The sequence below is a fragment of the Phocoena phocoena genome, chromosome 14 (assembly GCF_963924675.1).
Source record: "Phocoena phocoena chromosome 14, mPhoPho1.1, whole genome shotgun sequence".
NCBI classification, from domain to species: Eukaryota; Metazoa; Chordata; class Mammalia; order Artiodactyla; family Phocoenidae; genus Phocoena; species Phocoena phocoena.
In genome coordinates this window covers 10278122-10296805 of record NC_089232.1, presented here as the reverse complement: position 1 = coordinate 10296805, position 18684 = coordinate 10278122, and the positions used below count along the sequence as shown (strand labels likewise).

General features: G+C 45.0%; 1 protein-coding gene across 1 annotated transcript in view; it reads right to left on the bottom strand.

The window, feature by feature from the left end:
- Positions 1–18684, bottom strand: part of ACOXL (acyl-CoA oxidase like) — a 364932-nt gene that overhangs the window by 256230 nt on the left and 90018 nt on the right. Inside the window, 1 exon segment of the mRNA XM_065891630.1 lies at positions 1318–1352. Coding sequence (XP_065747702.1) covers positions 1318–1352 — 35 coding nt within the window.

The window sequence follows — 18684 nt, the reverse complement described above, 5'->3', positions numbered from 1 at the left end:
CTTTCCCTTGATCACAACAGAGCTCCTGCCCTTAGTTCCAGTAGGGCCATGGCTCAGGGTGCCTACCTTGCTACTCAGCCTCGTAAACCTCTATCTACCAGCCACATTTCCTCAGTGAGGCGGGTGCTCTGGGGAAAGAGGAACAAAGGGGAATGTTGTTTACAATCCAAGTGAAGTGCTTTCTTCGTGGTGCACCCACCACCTCCATGGGGATGTGATAGGGAAGAACAAATCTGACCCCATACTGAGTCTGTTTCTTTTACTTTAACCTTTTTGTACTCTATTGCTCTTGCTACAAGTTAATCACTAAAAGAATGTTGCCTATAGCCTGGAATATACAGGGTAGCCCATTGTCAAGGCTCTGACCTTTAAAGGTATAACACTTTCCCATTCATAGAGATAAAAAGTTGCAGAACAGAGAATAACATTTGTCTTGTTGGAGGTTTATAGGAACGTTGTGCCCTGACCAATAGGACAGCTGCAAGAACAAAGGATTCCAGCATCAAGAAGGCTGCAACAACCAGCCACACCCCCTCCGCTTTTAGTATAAAAGAAGCCTGAATGGATCTTTGGGACACTAGTCCATCTTCACAGTCTGCTGGCTTTCTGAATAAAGTCACTAAGCCAATCCTTCGTGTGGCTTTCTGGCCTCATTTCTCATGCATGGCATCCCTGTTTCCACTTCTCACCCTTGGACAGAGTCCACTCCCAGAAATCACGTCGGGTCCCTGCCCTAGAGCATTACATTTTTGACTTTAAAAGAAATGGGCAGGGCTCCCCTGTTGGCGCAGTGGTTAAGAATCCGCCTGCCAATGCAGGGGACACGGGTTCGGGCCCTGGTCCGGGAAGATCCCACATGCCGCAGGGCAACTAAGCCCGTGCGCCACAACTACTGAGCCTGTGTGCCACAACTACTGAAGCCCACGCACCTAGAGCCCGTGCTCCACAACAAGAGAAGCCACTGCGATGAGGAGCCCACGCACCGCAATGAAGAGTAGCTCCCGCTCGCCGCAACTAGAGAAAGCCCACGCGCAGCAATGAAGACCCAACGCAGCCAAAAATAAATAAATTAAACAGATAAATTTTAAAAAAAAGAAATGGGTTATCTACCACAACTTTTATGTAAAAATCTTATTCCTCCAAAGAGTGATTAACTCTCACCAATCAAGCGACTAGAACAATTTCATCTAATTGCTATCACACTGACATCACAGATAGAGCAGCTACCAAAATTAAGCTCAAAAACTTGTAGACTTGAGAAACCAAAATCTATAAATCAGTAAGGATACTCCTTAAAAGAAAAAAATGTAACTTTACCTGTGGCTATAGCGAATGGCTATCGTCAACCCAAGCTGCAATTAAAAAGAGAGAGGAATACATATTAAATAATATCAAGCATACGCTGAATTCACAAGAAAACTGATTTAACGTGCCAATTTTTTTTAAACATTTCTTAAAACACCTTCCTGCTAATGCTTCCTAAATAACACTTTTTTTTTAAATAACATCTTTTAATGATCGATCTTTAGTTTCAACTTAACTCTTAAAAGGATAATGGTATTTTGAAAGGGTCTTAAACAGGGCACAATATTCCATCATGGATTAGACAGAAGGTGTCTCTCATCAGGAAAGACTTCCAAAAGGCTCTTTTTTGCCTTTTTAAAAATGCTTTAATTTTTATTTTTTATTGAGGTGTAACTGACAAATAAAAGGGTATCTATTTAAAGTGATGACATAGACACATACATTGCAAAATGGTTAACACACATTAGCACATTAATTAACACATTCATCGCCTCACAGAGTTACCTTTTATTTCTTTTTTTGGTGAGAACACTTAAGATCTGCTCTCTTAGCCACTTTCAACTATGCAACACAGCATTGTTAACTACAGTCACCATGCTGTACATTAGACCCTCAGAACTTATTCTTCTTAGCCCTGGAAGTTTTTACCCTTTGACCAACATCTCCCCACTTACCCCCACCCTGCAGCCCCTGGCAACCACCATTCTACTCTTTCCATGAGCAAAACAGGGCTCTTTCAGCTCTGAGACAAAGCCGTGAAAAGATGGGACTGCGGAGCAGATCTGATTCTGAGGTTTGCATTAGGAGAGCATGGCCACGCCCAGGTCCTGGGAGCGACCCTCTCACTACCTCCACCCCAGGGGGACTGACCACTTGGGCCAGAGCCTCCCTGAGGGGATCAGCACAGACTTCACCCTGATCCTGTCAGCTCAAGGCCAGCAAGGCAGCTCCGAGGACTGCAAGGAAATCGCACCTGTGATATACACGTGACATCAAGAGAAAGTGTACACGACTGCCGGGCACGGCCACGAGCAGAGCCCGAGGTGACACTGCAATTTCCTCCTTACCCTGTAGGGGTGTCAGGGAAACCTCTCAAGGACAACTAGAGGTCGGACCATATGGCCTGGGCCTCGGCTGGTTAACTCAAGGCCAGTGGTGGATTACATGACAGCCACGTCCAACTGCTAACCATATGGGTGTCAGCAAGTGATTTAACCTCTCAGAGCCTCAGTGTTCACAACTGTAAAATGGGCAAAGTAATTATGTTCTCACCAGATTAACATAAGGATGAAACAATTTTTCTATCTATGTGTTTGTATCTGTGTGTATGCCCACGTGTGTGCATACTGCCTGATGGATAGGAAAAAAACTCTATAAATAATCACTACCACTATTGATAGGCAACACCCCTCTATGAAAACGTCACACTCCAAAATTTAATTTTTAATTGTTTTTAATTTTTGCAACTTTGCAAGTATTTCATCATGTAAAACACAGTGATCAGCCCTAATCATGCCTATGTAAGTCTCACTAACCCACTTGTGGCTGAATTGTGGCATGACTAGTTTAAGAATCTCAACTGCAGTTAAAAACCGAAGCATCATCTATAATATCATTTCTGGGCCAAAAGTCCACCTGAGTAGCACCCTAACACCCCCAAACACGTCACTGCCCATTCCCTTGATGTCAGCTCCCACAGAAGTGGGGGTGGGGAGGTGACTTTTGTGGCACCCTCCTGGGTGCTGCAAGATAACAGGGGGGTCCCTGGGGTAGTGGGAGGGTCGATGGCGTAAGCAAGAGACAAGGGGAGGAAGAGTTAGGAGAAATCTTTGTGATAAGAAAGCCCAATTCTTCTAACCAGCTCAGGATACTGCAGAATCCCCCAGCTAATGTGGGAATAGCTCCAGAATCATTCGGCTGGGTGTCACCACCGCATGCACCTGAAGTATGGAATCAGCGATGGTGAGATGCGGCTTCATTTTACTGAAAGCATACCTAAAAGTGAAGGCATGAAGCAGATAACAGGTTGATTTCCTATCCCCCTCGCCTGAATGCATTCAATTATCTATTTCAGCTCAGCCAGGAGTACATTTTCTCTGAGCCTTCAGCAAACAGAAGAGGAAGATGCCTCAGGGACCATCAAGAATTTAAAGAAAAAGGAGGAAATTATTGGGGGAATGAAACAAAAGTAGAAACTGCAGCCTAAAAAGGTCAGAATGAGCAACTTACCAATTTCACAGGCTAGGTAACTTCACATTTCCTGGGGTTAAAAAGTTCTGGCTTACAGTTAGGCTAATTATAAGATAATTTTACTGCCTGAATATTTTGATAAGCTTTGGAGTACTGTTTAACTGGTGCCTTTCCACAGTTGAAAGATAAGCCCTTGCTGGAGTAGGGAGAGGAAATGGGTCTGGGGAAGGACAAGAATAAGAAAAAAAAGCAGAAAAAGTTGTTACATGGCAGCTGTGCTGGTTAAAAGGGGCTGGGAGATAAATCCTTCACAGAAGCAAATTTGAATTAAGCATTTTTATTAGTCTTTTATTGGCTTCTGAATCAAATATGTTTTACAGTCATTTTTAAAAGGACACCTTTGTTAAGGAAGAGAGTGTGAACCTTGGGATGGTACAGACCAGCCACAGAATCCCGCAGGTCTCCAGAGATGCGCTAGGGAACAGGATGATTGGCACCTGTACAAAACCCCAGAGCTACGTGGGAGCCCACTGATGGGACAGATGGGAACAGGTCATTGTACAGTTCTTCTGGAAACCTGGCTTCAATGCCACATAGAATGCACTGGATCTGATCAGGCAGCCCTGAGAAGGTAATGGAACAGCGTAGAAAGCTATTGCGGGCCTCGCCATGAAACCCCAGATTGGAACAGGCAAACGAGGCCAGTGAGCTGTGTGGGGAGCCTCCTTATGGTTCCTCCTCCTGCATCCTACCTATTATCTGACCCTAGAGAAGGCAGGGGAGGCAGAGACTTCTCTGAGGTTTCTGCCCCATAGCAAATGCCGCATCAAGGTAACTGGGCCAACTGCTGAGAGATGGGCCAGAGATGCTTTTCTCCCTCGGCCCCAGGGACGTGCATCAGCCAGCCAGGCCTCTGTGGGCGCTCACCCTGCGAAGAGGCATCAGCATCTCAGAAATTCTTCGAGCAAGTCTCACCACATGTGCACACATTCACACCCAACTCACTCGTATGTGTAGGCACACACGTGCACACTTACAGAGGCGCATCCACACCCACATATGCATGCACAGGCACGTGTGCATTCCTATTCGTGCATGCACGTGCACATATAAGCATGTGTTCCTGGGTGCACACGTGCACGCACATGCTTATACAATACTCACATGCACCAGCACGTGTGCACATATACATACAGATACACATTCCTACAGCCATGTGTATATGCATTCACCCATGTGCACTGAGACACTTTGGCATTTGAAGAGGCCCACAGAGCCTCTGAGACAAAGGGGGGCCTTAGACAATTGACCCTTTTGTTGCTGGTCTCAGCAGGGGCCCTGGGGAGAGAGAGGAGGGAGGCCCGGGGGTTGGCCCCCTGACCCGGGCCCAGCCCGGGCTGAGGCCCAGGGACACGGAGGTCAGCGGAGTTTTGTGCAGCCACCCTCCATCGAGAACACCCCCCCGGGACATACTGTAAGTATTGCCAGAGGGCACTTAACAAACTCCCTTCTTTCCCACAATTTGTTAATAACAAAATTCAATCACCTTTTAATGGCCAGGAAAGAGTAATTTAACTTTTTTTTTTTTTTTTTCAAAATCTCCACCAATTACAAAAAACCTTTTTCCTGCTGCTTCGGCCTGAAAATGCTCCTTTTTTTGGAACAGCTGACCGAGGCAGCTGTTTCGTATCAAGTCTAGGGGTTTTCTATATGACCCAGGGAGCTCAGACAACTGGCAGGCCTTCCTGCATTAAAGGGTAATCTGAGAATAATTTGCCATAAAACACCCAGAAGTGGGCCAGCTGTAGCCGGATACACCCTATAAAGCACCACGTGGACTGTGCAGACCTTGTAAAATAATCATAATTTTAGAAAACACATTTTTAAAATCCATCTTTTGAAAAAACTTGAAAGAAGTGGCTGGCACTGTCTTAGAAGGCAGTAGGGAAGGTCCTTACAGGTGCACCGACTGTCACCAGGCGCCTCTTCCCTGAGGCCCGCTGGCCCAAGGGTCCCTGTGTGGCTGGGAATCTGCTGCGCTCCATGTTTACAACGTGCTGTCAAACACACAAGGCTGCCAGCGGCAGGTGAGGAGGAAAAGTCCAGTAAGTGCCAGCCTCCAAGTCATCCAGCTGGTGACTGGTGCTCCAAGTGTGAGTCCAGAACTTTCTAGACCAGGGGTGCTTTGCTGGCCGGGGCTGTGACCAGAAGCCATGCCCCTTCACATGGTCAGCCACCAACCAGCCACAGCCCTGGCACCAGTGCTCCCCGTTCCTCAAAAAAAAATGCTGGACGTCAGGGGTTTTATTATGAAAACTCCCATGTTTGAAACTGATTTGACTATTTTTCAAGAACTACGGGAGCCAAACAAAACACGTCAGTGGAATCTGGCCCAGGGGCCGCGGGTCTGCAACCTCGCTTTACACCTTTCCGTGCTGCCAAGGCTCTGCTCGGGTTCTCCAAGCTTCCAATCTTGAATTAATGAGTTTGTGACAAATTTGGGGAAAGCCTTCCTGTTAGGCGTGACTCTTCCCTCCCTTTCCTATACTTTGGTGGTGATTTTTTATAGTTTTTTTTTTTTAATTTCAAGGGTCCAAAGATTTATAACATCACAAAATAAACTCACAGAGAAAGGTGGTTGTTTATTTTCCTCCTGTATTTTTTAAATGATTTCCTCCCCTTTTCTGGGAAAATATGGGAAAGGAGCGTGAAGGGGAGAAGAAGGGCCATGGCGTGGACAGAATCCCACACAAACAGAGCCACGGTGTGCTGGTCCAAGGATGGGAGGCAGGGGTAAAGTGATCCACCGAACACATTCTGTTAACCGCTTCTCTGGCTCTCCTTCCAACACTGTTCTCTCCTCCTAATAGCCAGGGGCCCCGTGCTCCCACAAGCAGCACCTTCCAGAGCTGGTCTTCCTGCAGGTAACACCCCAGACTTCCTGCCCCTCCGTGCGTGACTCTGAAACCCTGACACACACGCCACAACCCACTAGTCCTCAGCAGTGGACGTCCGTCTAGGGCTGTCTTAGGCACTCGCTACTTCCTCTGAAAAATTAACTATGCTGGACCAGCCAATGCTTATGGTCAGTTGCAATGAGCTTTGTGGTCCAGTCTCCCACTTCTTCTTGCCTGTTTCCTCACGTGACCTATTTCATAGGGTTGTTTTAGGCAGATTAACTTAGACTTCTGGGATGAGGCCCTGACCCAGACCTACTGAATCGGAAACTCTGGTGGGGGAGTGGAGTGCGGGGCAGGTAGCCAGTCCTCCGGGGATCAAGTTTAGGAAGCACTGAAAGAGATGATGTATGGAAAGAACTTAGCAAAAGGCTTGGCACAGGTGAATTCTTAGTAACTGTGACGACAACGATGATGATGATGTTACAGTTCATAATAAAACTATTTTCATTTTATGTCCTCTTAATGTCATGTCAATGTCCCACACTCAACTTCAGGGATTATCACCGCTGTGAGCTCAGCCAGCTAGTAGGCCTGGGGTGGTGTCTGGGGAGATGAGGCTCACAGGTGATTACCCACTCAGCAGGGAGAGGTGTCCCCACCCGGCTGAGATCCACTGTGTGCTGTCCACAAACGAGTACAGGGCCGGCTTCCTGGAGGCCAAGGGCAAGTCTCAGCAGGCTGCAGACCTGCCCTCCCCGCACTACGCTTCTCTCTCTCATTCCCATTGAAAGAGGGAGGAGGGCTTCCCTGGTGGCGCAGTGGTTGAGAGTCCGCCTGCCGATGCAGGGGACGCGGGTTCGTACCCCGGTCCGGGAAGATCCCACATGCCGCAGAGTGGCTGGGCCCGTGAGCCATGGCCACTAAGCCTGCGCGCCCAGATCCTGTGCTCTGCAACGGGAGAGGCCACAGCAGTGAGAGGCCCGCGTATCGCAAAAAAAAAAAAAAAAAAAAAGAGGGAGGAGACGGCAAGAAAGGCAGGAGGAAGAAACAACAACATATTTCTCATTATTGAGTTTATTTCGTGATGTTATCTTTCCTTGGCCCTTAAAATTAATTTTTAAAAAAAAAAACTGAAAAAGCTAAAGAAAAAGTCACACTTAAGTTTAGGAAAAGAAGGGCATGTGTATAACGTAAACTCTTTCCAGATTTGTCAGAAACCTAGTAATTCAAATCTGAAACTTTCAGAACCTGATGTAAAACTTGCTAAATCAATGGAAATTAACATTGAACAAACACTGAAACCTAGGCGGTGGTTGTTTAACCAACCTAAGAAAACAAGTTGTTTTCAAGTCGCTAAGCCCCGAGTAACTGAAAAGGTAAGACCGGTGATGCTGCTGTCCCTCCCCGCCGTTCCTGGGAACCTGAGCCAGGCACCATCTTTTTGGAGTAAAAGTTAAACAGCTCTGCTTGGAAAGCTTGGAGATGAGTTTTCACAAGGACTTGCTTTGTCCCCCAATTCACACAAATTAAAAACATCTGTGAGTCTTGAGTTGCTGCCCGTTCCCCCCACCCCCAGCAACAGCACCTGGGCCCCCTTTTGCCAGGCATCTTCCAGGGACCAAGCCCCATGAGCCATGGGTCAAGGGACCACCCCCTGCCCTGCTCTCAACCCCGGTACCATCCTCTGCAGAGAAACAGCAGTAACTGCAGCCCCTTCCCAGGAGACCGGGGGCTGGACACCCTCAGGGCCCAGCAGTGGTGAGGACTCCTGGAGGCCAGCTATCATCCTTGTCATTGTCATTCAGTGGCCGTGGTCTGTCCACCTGTGTCACAGCAGAGTGAACTCATGGGCGTACATCAGGTCCCGGTTACTCATCTTTGTGTGGCCGGTACCCAGAGCTGGATAAACAGGGCTGCCAGAGAGCTTCATGAACCACTGAATTCACTCCAGGGAGAATTCAGCTTGTATTCACTGAATTCACTTACAGCGTGTGAGTGTCAGAGGAGCTGACCGTATTTTTTTAAGTTTTAGGTTTCCAATAAAATAACGGTAGATTTTGGTTTCTTGGCTTCTCTTGATATGAATGGTTGGGTATTCGATAATATGAAGAAACCACACACTCTTTTCGCAGAAAACCTAATTTGCACCGGCGTGATGATGGACATGGATTCTGTGTGCAGCCTACATCACAGAACAACTAACCCAGAAAACTCTGGAACTTTCAGTGGCAAATGCTACTTAAGTGAAAGCCTGATTGTAAGTCAGAGTCGGCCGGGGGAGAAGGAAGAGGCTGAAGAGAAGAAAAGGAAATGTATGCGGACTGAAGGGGACAAATGGGTGAGACCCTCACATGCAGTCAATAACAAGAGTATTTTAGGGCATTTCTGAGGTGGATTTTGGCCTGTTAAATACAAGAAAATGAAAGGCCGTTCATAGCCTGTCACTGCAGCTTAGCGACCCCAAAACCGCTCGTTGACCCACTCTGACCCCCAGATCCTCATCGGAGTCAAGAGTAAAACACCCAGGAAAGGAAATGCCTTTTTAACGTAAGACACAAGAATACTTTTAAAGAACCTGCTTCAAAGAAAGAATAACAGTTTTCTTCCTTCTAGCTCTTACCTACTTTCTCCTCTAATCAAATTCCTACCAGAAGGAAATTCACAAAAACGTAAACAGACAAACAAAAATCCTTCCTCCCATGTATATGGGACATGGGCTAAAATGAGGCCTTCCAGAAAACATGACAGCAGCTGTTAAAAAGAGCACAGTAAAAAGAATTTTAAAAATAATTTTAAAAAGAGTGCAATATATCCACTGTTGAAAAAGAGACAATATCTTTTCAAGTAAACTCTTAATTATGAGATAATTGTATTAATAGATTCACATGCAGGTATCTGAAATTATATAAAGGAATAATGGAGAGAAGCCCCATGTATCCTTTGCCCAGTTTCCTCTAAGATGTCATCCCCAGTGACATCTTGCAAAATTATCATGCAGTATCAGTGAGGGTACTGACATCAATACAGTCCAGCTACAGAACGTTTCTGTCACCTTGCGATGCCCTTTTATGAACGCCACACTTTCCTCCCACACTTATCCTTGTTTAGCCCCTGGCAACCATCAGTCTGTTCTCCAGTCCTGGGATTTTGCCTTTGCGAGAATGTAATATAAATGGAAGCGTACAGTATGTAACCTTTGGGGATTAGAGCTTTTCATTCAGCACCACTCTCTGGAGACCGATCCAGTGGCTGCAGGCACCAACAGCTCATCCCTCTGCATTGTTTAGCAGTATTCCATGGCACACTGGAATACCACAGCCACGTACTCTGTTAAAGGACATCTGCGCTATCTGCAGCTTAGGACTATTATACGTAAAGCTGCTACGAACATTCATGTGCAGGTACCTGCATGAACGTAAGTTTTCATTTCTCTGGGATAAACGCCCAGGCGTGCCACTGCTGGGTCATACGGTAGCTCCATGTGCAATTTTATAAGAAACTGCCGAAGTGACTGTACTGTTTGACAATCCCACCAGAAATGTATGAATGACACTGTTTCTCTGCATCCTCGCTAGCTTTTGGTGTTATCACTTTTTTTTAAATTTGTGCCATTCTGATAGGTATTATTCTGATAGCCATTGTGGTTTTAATTTACATTTTCCTAAGTGTTTAATGATGTTGAACATCTTTTCACGTGCTTATTTGCCAACGGTAGATTCTCCTCAGTGAAATGTTTGCCCATTTTCTATTTGGATTGGTTGTTTTTTCGTTGTTGAGTTTTGAGAACTCTTTCTATATTCTCTATACTAGTCCTTTGTCAGATATGTGGTTTACAAATATTTTCTCCCAGTCTGTAGCCTGTCTTTTCATCTGTGTAACAAGGTCTTTACAGAGCAAAAGTTATTTGTTTTGATGAAGTCCAACTGATCAATTCTTTCTTTAAGGGATATGCCTTGGTGTCTACTCTAGTGAGGTGGATGGACCTAGAGTCTGTCATACAGATTGAAGTAAGTCAGAAAGAGAAAAACAAGTACCGTATATTAATGCATATATATGGAATTTTTTTTTAAATGGTACTGATGAGCCTAGTGGCAGGGCAGCAATAAAGACGCAGACATAGAGAATGAACTTGAGGACACAGGGCCGGGGGGGGGGGGGGGGGGGGGGGGGGGGGGGGGGGGAAGCTGGGGGCAAAGTGAGAGTAGCGTCGACTACCAAATGTCCAATAGATAGCTAGTGGGAAGCAGCCGCATAGCACAGGGAGATCAGCTCGGTGCTTTGTGACCACCTAGAGGGGTGGGATAGGGAGGGTGGGAAGGAGGCTCAAGAGGGAGGGGATATGGGGGTATATGTATGCATATGGCTGATTCACTTCGTTGTACAACAGAAACTAACACAGCACTGTGAAGCAATTATACTCCAATAAAGATGTATAAAACAACTTTGAAAACAAAAGTATTTAAAAAAAGAATTTGTATACCCGTAGACCCCAAAGATTTTCTCCTATTTTTTCTGCAAGTTTAATAAATTTATGTTTTACATTTAAAGCATGATCTATTTTGAGTTAACTTTTGTATAAGGTGTGAGACATTTTTTAAGATTTTAATTTTATTGGAATACAGCTGATTTACAACGTTGTGTTAGTTTGTGTGTACAGAAAAGTGATTCAGTTATACAAATACATATATTCATTCTTTTTTAGATTCTTTTCTCATATGGGTTATCACAGAATATTGGGTAGAGTTCCCTGTGCTAACATTTTGCGGGTGGGGTTGGGGGGGCGTTGTTTGTTTGTTTATAGATGCCCAATTGCTCCAGCCCCATTTGTTGAAAAGGCTATCTTTTCTTTTGCACTTTTGTAAACAATCAGTTGGGCATATTTATTGGGGTTTATTTCTGGGCTTTCTATACTGTTCCATCGATCTATTTGTCTGTCTCTCTGCCAAAACCACTAGACTCGATTACTATATAAGTATTGAAATTGAGTAGACTGACTCCATCCACGTTATTCTTTTTCAAAAAAAAATTTTTAGGGACTTCCCTGCTGGCGCAGTTATTAAGAATCCGCCTGCCAGTGCAGGGGACAAGGGTCCGAGCCCTGGTACGGGAAGATCCCACATGCCGCGGAGCAACCAAGCCCGTGTGCCACAACTACTGAGCCTGCGCTCTAGAGCCCGCGAGCCACAACTACTGAGACCACGTGCTGCAACTACTGAAGGCCACGCACCTAGAGCCCGTGCTCCGCAACAAGAGAAGCCACTGCAATGAGAAGCCCGCGCACCGCAACGAAGGGTAGCCCCTGCTCGCCACAACTAGAGAAAGCCTGTACGCAGCAACAAAGACCCACCGCAGCCAGAAATAAATTAATTAATTAATTAAAATTATTTTAGCTATTCTGCTTCCCTTGCCTTCCCCTATAAACTGTAGAATAATCTTGTGTATATTCACACACAAAAAACTCTTGCTGGAATTTTGATAGAAATTGCATTCAACCTATATATCAATTTTGAAGAAAGCTGGCAACACTACCATATGGAGGCACCCAATCCATCAGTGTGGTGGCGTCTTCATCTATTTAGATCTTCTTTTATTTCTTTCATTACCATGGTACAATTTTCAGCCTGCAGTTCCTATACATGTTTGTTAGATTTACTTCTGCGAATCTGAGCAAGTGTAAATTATTCTGGTGTCCACATGTTCGTTGTTAATATATAGAAATACAATTGATTTGTGTATGTTTATCTTGTGTGCTGCAACCTGCTGAATTCACTTAGCAGGTTCTAGGAGACTTTTCGTAGGTTCCTTGGGCTTTCTGTATAGACAAGCATCATCTCCAGATAGGATCGGTTTTGTTTCTTCTTTTCTCATCCGAATGCCTTTTCTTTTCTTGCTTTACTGCACCAGCTGGAAGTCCAGCACTACGTTGAGTAAGGGGAGTGAAAGCAGGCACCCTAGCCTTGTTCCCAGTTTTAGGAGGAAAGCATGCAGTCATTCACCATAATGTATAATGTTAGCTATGGGGGAGGGTTGTAGATGTTATTTATCAAATTGAGGAAGTTCCCTTCTTTTCCTATTTTTCTGACTTTTTTTTTATCATGAATGGGTGTTGAATTCTGTCAAATGCTTATTAAAAACACTTATCCTGGGGCTTCCCTAGTGGCGCAGTGGTTGAGAGTCCGCCTGCCAATGCAGGAAACATGGGTTCGTGCCCCGGTCCGGGAAGACCCCACATGCCGCGGAGCGGCTGTGCCCGTGAGCCATGGCCACTGAGCCTGCGCGTCCGGAGCCTGTGCTCCGCAATGGGAGAGGCCACAACAGTGAGAGGCCCACGTACCACAAAAAAAAAAAAAAAAATCACTTATCCTCCTTTAAACTATCCCCTCTTCTCCTCTGTCTAGTTTTTTAAAAAATACAGAAAACGAATGAGAAACCAAGCCCTCTGTCCAGGTGTAGAGAACATAGGCTAAGATGAAGCTTTCCATAAAACACAAAAGAGTGTAGTAGATCTGATGTGAAAAGTGACACAACATACTTTTAAGCAAAAAAAAAAGAAAATTGCAGGTACAATCTAAATGTGCATATAATGTGTTGAGGGGATATCTGACATTGAATGGTTATATATATAATTATTAGAAAGGAAGTCTGGAAGACTAAATACCAAATTGTTGGATGGGAGGGGTTTGGGTGGGAAAGGATCTTCACTCCCTATCATATTATACTCTTCTCCAGTGAGTAATGTGAATGCTTTAACATAAGCAGGTATTAATTGGTAATTTTTAAATGATCTAATAAGGGAAAGTATGGAAAACAATTACCTTGCAAAATGCTATGAACCATGTACTTTTTGCATAGCTGAATGCAATTTTTCTCTTAAGGTGCTGTCTTTTGTCAGCCTGAAACATGGATGCTTTGGCAAAGAGATATTATTAAACTATGTTCCACCACCACTCAAATTCACATGGAATAAAAAGGACAACATTTTGAAATAAAGATTCAAGAAAGGGAGTAAAAGAATGAGGACACATCTCTTGGTAATAAAGTCTTTCACCCCTACCCCAGTAGATTCTCACAAAGTTTCCATTTCATGACCTGAATTTTTAGGTCAGTATTAAAGGTGCTAACTTCGGACTTTGCTGGGAGGGGAGGGGATTTGTCTAAATTGATGGATTTGATAGAGGCAGTGACTGAAATTCTGCACACACACCCAGCAGAGGGGGAGAAAGACACAACCAGACAAAGAGAGCCCTACCGAAGTGTGATTGTGTGGTCACTGGCATACGGAGAAGAAACGAAGCAAAACACCTTCTCTAGTTTACAAGCACTGCCGTGAGCCATCACTGCCTCATCAGGTGACAGAAGAAACATGCTGTTTTCTCCATATTTCCAGGACAATTCTCCAAGGTGCGTTCCCTTCCTCAGAAGAGAAAAATCAACTTCCCAAAGAGTAGTCAAGTCAAGCAACACAGCTGAGGGGAGACAAGCACAGCCCAGGGCGACCAGTGAGGCATGGGACCAGTACTAACCACCACCAACAAAGACCCAGAGACACAAACCCACCTCCCGAAGCAGATGCCAATTAGACTACAATGAGCTGACACTCCAAAGTGAGGTGGGGTTGGACCTTGGGAAGTTCAGCAGGTAAAAAGCTGTAGTACCGGCATAAAAGGCACAGTCACTGAATCAGAAAATCTAACCGGTATCATATGGGAAAATACTCAAGCTTAGGATGTAATATGAAAAAGGCAGAATGTAAGCGAGAAGCATTTCCACACTGACGTTAACGACCACAGAAAAAGGTAGCACAGGTGACTCCTTCTCATCCGCAGCTCACCGGCCCGGCCACCCTCCGGGGTCAGCCAATGCTCTCCTGCTGAGCTGCTCTGGCCCCGCCCCTCCCCGTGAACCCCACTGCCACCTCCTCAAGAGCGTGACCTCCCCCCCCAGGAAGCACAGCAAGAGCTTCCTACGGGGCTGCCTTTCTCCAGCTGGAAACTCAGAGCTGATCACACTGCCGAGCCCTGTGGAACGCCCTTGTGGGACCCCAGTGGCCATGTGATGAAGCCGAGACTACAGAGCTACCTCACCTGCCTTGTGGCCCCTTTTTCAACCACCCACCCCTTTCACTCCGACCTGGCTCATCAAATCAGCCCCAGATTCCCAAACGCAGTGCATGCTACTCCCTTTCCCATCCCACCCCATCCCATTCCCTGCAGTGCTCTTCTCTCCTCAGTCACCTTCCAAATCCTATTCATCCTACAAACCCCCTCAAACATCATGACCCCTGGGAGGCTTATCTGCCCCAGCCCGACTTTCATCAGCCCCTCTTCCGGCTCCTTCGCCCAGCATGTGCAAGGCTGCGGTCTGTGTACAGACGTCTTTCCAGCATCCTGCAAGCTCTCGGAGGGCGGGCTTTCACCTTCCATCCCATGCCTGGTCCACGGGGAATCCAGGAGTTCAGTGAACATTTGTTGAAATCATGGGTTTTGTGTTTCCTTCGTTGTTCTCCTTTAACATGGTTATGCAGTTGTCTGTGGGCATTAAGTTACATGAAATTTGTATTAGCCTCCCTGACTCAGCAGCCAGCAGAAAACCGTCGCAGACGCCTCCATGTTCTTGTGCTACGGTGCAATGGCCACCAATGACGAAGTTGTGCTTATTTCTCTCTGTGTGGAAACTGCCCATTTTATGCAAGTGAGGTACAGGGCTGCAGCTCCATCATCAAGGTTTATGAAAAGCCTATTGTGTGTAAGACACTGAGGAGGTCATAAAGAGGCACAGGGCATGATCCCTGAGCTCGGAGAGTACAACATAAACCAAGAAAATAGCTTCATTATCCACTGTGTTAAGTGCCAGACTCCAGGAGTTCCCAGGAGGGTGACCTTGCTGTGAAACCTTCACAGAGGAGCTGGAGCTGGGCCTCAGGGATTCACACAGATATGAGAACAAGGGTGACTATCACGTGGGGACCTCAGCATCAGTAATGGCTTAGCAGAAAGGACTCTGAGTCACACAGGAAGTTTGGACAATAATACACCTCTGGGTGGCATCCACCAAGCACTTTCTGCAGGTCAAATACGGTGCCAAGCACAGCAGAAACGTCGCTTCATCTAAGCCTCATACAATCGCTGAGAATGAAGCATGACTATTCCCATTTGGGGATGGGGAGATGGAGATTCAGAGAGTATGCTACCTTGCCTAAAGTCACACAGCTAGAAAATCGCTGAACGCCTGGGGATATCGGGACTGGAGTATTGAGGGTCTTTTTTTTAGTTTAAACAAATAAGAGTTTATTTTATTTTTTTATAATAAGTCATCTGAAGGTGGGTGAATGCTGATGTTGGTTTCGCTGCTCAACAATGTCCTTAGGGACCAGGTCCTATAGAGGTCCATTTTTTAGCAACTGGCTTCTCATCCTTGTGCTTGTTGCCTCATGATCACAAAACGGCTGTTGCAGCCCCAAGCATCATGCGTATTAAGTGTCTTCAGTACAATGCTAAACATTGGGACCATGAGCCAGCAGACAACAGGGAGATGCTGAAGGTGTGTGACCAAGGTAGACATACTCAATGATGTTTCTGCAAGGTTCATCTTGGCCTTTGCTTAAGAGGAATTGGAGGAGAGAGATTCTAAGAGAGAAAGCTTTCCTTTAATGTACTATATTTTTGTCCAAAGATGCATTTCATTCTTTGTTGATAAGCAACCAATTTGGAAATGGGAAATTAAATAAAACATCCAGTTTTGTGGGGACTGTGGGAGTTGCAGGGCTGTCTCTGTCCTTGGCTATCAGACTTCCCTAACCCCTCTCAGCCCAGCGCTCTGGAGCAAACTCTAAGTCTTCTGGAATATCCAGCACTCCTCACTCTCCAGTCCTTCACACCTTCCTGCCACCCACGTGGTTATGCCCAGAACCACAGCCCAGGCCTTCTCAGTCAATGACAGAAGGAAGGAAATGTCACACCAAAATGAAGGAAATGAATATTTTTCATGGTTCTAAGAAAAACCTCCACTGTGGCTGGAGGCCCAGGACATTTCTCCACCAAGACCCTCAGAGTCATGTATAGAGGGCATAAGGCCATTTGATGCAGCACTGTCTCTAAAAACAAAACTTTGGAGACAGCATAAATGTCCACTACGAGGGGTCTGGCTATAGTGGACTACCACACATGATTTAAAAGATGGAGGAACTTTTCTATATACTGACTTGGAAAGATCTCTGAGAAGTAGGGCTGGGTGAAAAACAGCAGGCAGAAATTCGCTTCTAATGTGGCCTTGTGAACCCTCTCCAGACTGACCCTCCCATAGATAACAGCTATAAACTCTGAGCAAAGTGCAAAAACAACTACTGAGAATTCTGGGGAGTAAAAACAAGCAAACAGCTTATAGAAGAGGGTCAAAAAAATTTGAAGTAGGGACTTCCCCGGTGGTCCAGTGGGTAAGACTCCACACTCCCAGTGCAGGGAGCCCGAGTTCGACCCCTGGTCGGGGAACTAGATCCCACATGTATGCCGCAGCTAAAGAAGTCCGCAAGTCGCAACTAAAAAGTCCGCATGCCGCAACTAAGAAGTCCGCATGCCGCAACTAAGAAGTCCGCAGGCTGCAACTAAGACCCAGCACAGCCTAAATAAATACTTTTTTTTTTTTAAGTTAAAAAAAAATTTGAAGTAGCCCCTGGCACAGAGTGAATTTCCTGGCTTTTCGTGGTTGTTGTTTTCCTGGGATTTGCCCTGAAAACAGGCCACAGTGGAGGAGCAGAACAGCAGGGAGGCAAAACTCTGAGAGAAAAATCCTGTTGTCTTGCTGGCTAGAGGCACTGGGAAAAGGAGCAAAGGCAACTATGGTCCCTGGAGTGTGTGAAGGAGCCCAAAAAGGCAAGAGTAGAAGAAGGGGTTCTCCTGACTTTGTACATGAACTCTGGATGAATCTCAGGCTGACCGCTAAACCAGCATGCATGGGACAAAGCAGTGCATGAAAGGCTTGAAGAACTGAACGTAGACTTGAACCCACAGAGAAAGCTCAAGGTCAGGCCTTGAGTCTAACCAGGTTAATTGCCTGCTAAAATAAACCATCAACATTCTTCAGAAGACTATAGCATAACTCAAAGTCCTCAAAACATAATATTCACAACATCCAGGATATAATCCAAAATTGCTCAAATGAAGAACCAGGAAAATGTGCCCTATTCACAAGAGAAATGACTATCAATAAATACCTACCCTAGAATGATCCAGATGTTGAAGTAATCAGATAAGGGCTTTCAAGCAGATATTATTACCAAACTCCATGAGGTCAAGGCAAGTATTCTCTAGTTAACGAAAAGATAAGCAATCTCAGCAGAGAAAGAGAAGATAAAAATAAGAAATAAATGAAATTTTTAGCTTTGGAAATATACAGTATCTGAAAATAAAAGTTCACTGAACAGGCTTAACAGCAGAATGGAGATGCCAAAGGAAAAAGTCAGTGAGCTTAAAGATAGATCAATATAAATTATCCAAACGAGAGAGGTAAAAAATGAACATAAAAGAAGATATAAATAAATGGAGGGATATGTATTTGAAGACTCATGTTCATGTATTTAGAAGACTCAGTATCATTAATATATGTCAGTTCTTGGGAATCCCAACACAATCCCAATCACGTTCCCGCCAAGTTACTTTATAGATATTGATAAACTGCTTCTGAAATTTATATGAAAAGGCAAAGGACCTAGAATAGCCAAAACAGCAATGAAGAAGAACAAACTCGAAGGACTCACACTATCCAGTTTCAAACAGAGGACCCAGAAATAGCCCCACAAAAATATAGTCAACTGAGTTTTAACAAAGCTTCAAAGGCAATTCAACTGAGAAAAGTTAGTCTTTTTGGCAAATGGTGCTGTAACAGTTGGACATCCATATGCAAAAAAAAAGGGGAGGGGGGTGGACCTACACACAGACCCTACACCTTAAACAGAATTAACTTAAAATGGGTTCCAAACCTAAATGTAAAATGCAAAACCATAAAACTACTAGAAGAAAACATAGGAGAACATCTATGCTACTTTGGGTCTGTGATGAGTTTTAGATAAGCCACCAAAAGCACAATCCATGAAAGAAAAGATAAATAAATTGAAATTTGTTAAAATTAGAAAGTGTCTATGTCAGAGACACTTTGTTAAGAGAATGAAAAGCCACAAATTGGGAGAAAATCTTTGCAAAACACATATCTGATAAAGGACTGATACCCAAAATATCCAAAGAACTCTTAAAACTTAAGAATAAGAAGGGCTTCCCTGATGGCACAGTGGTTAAGA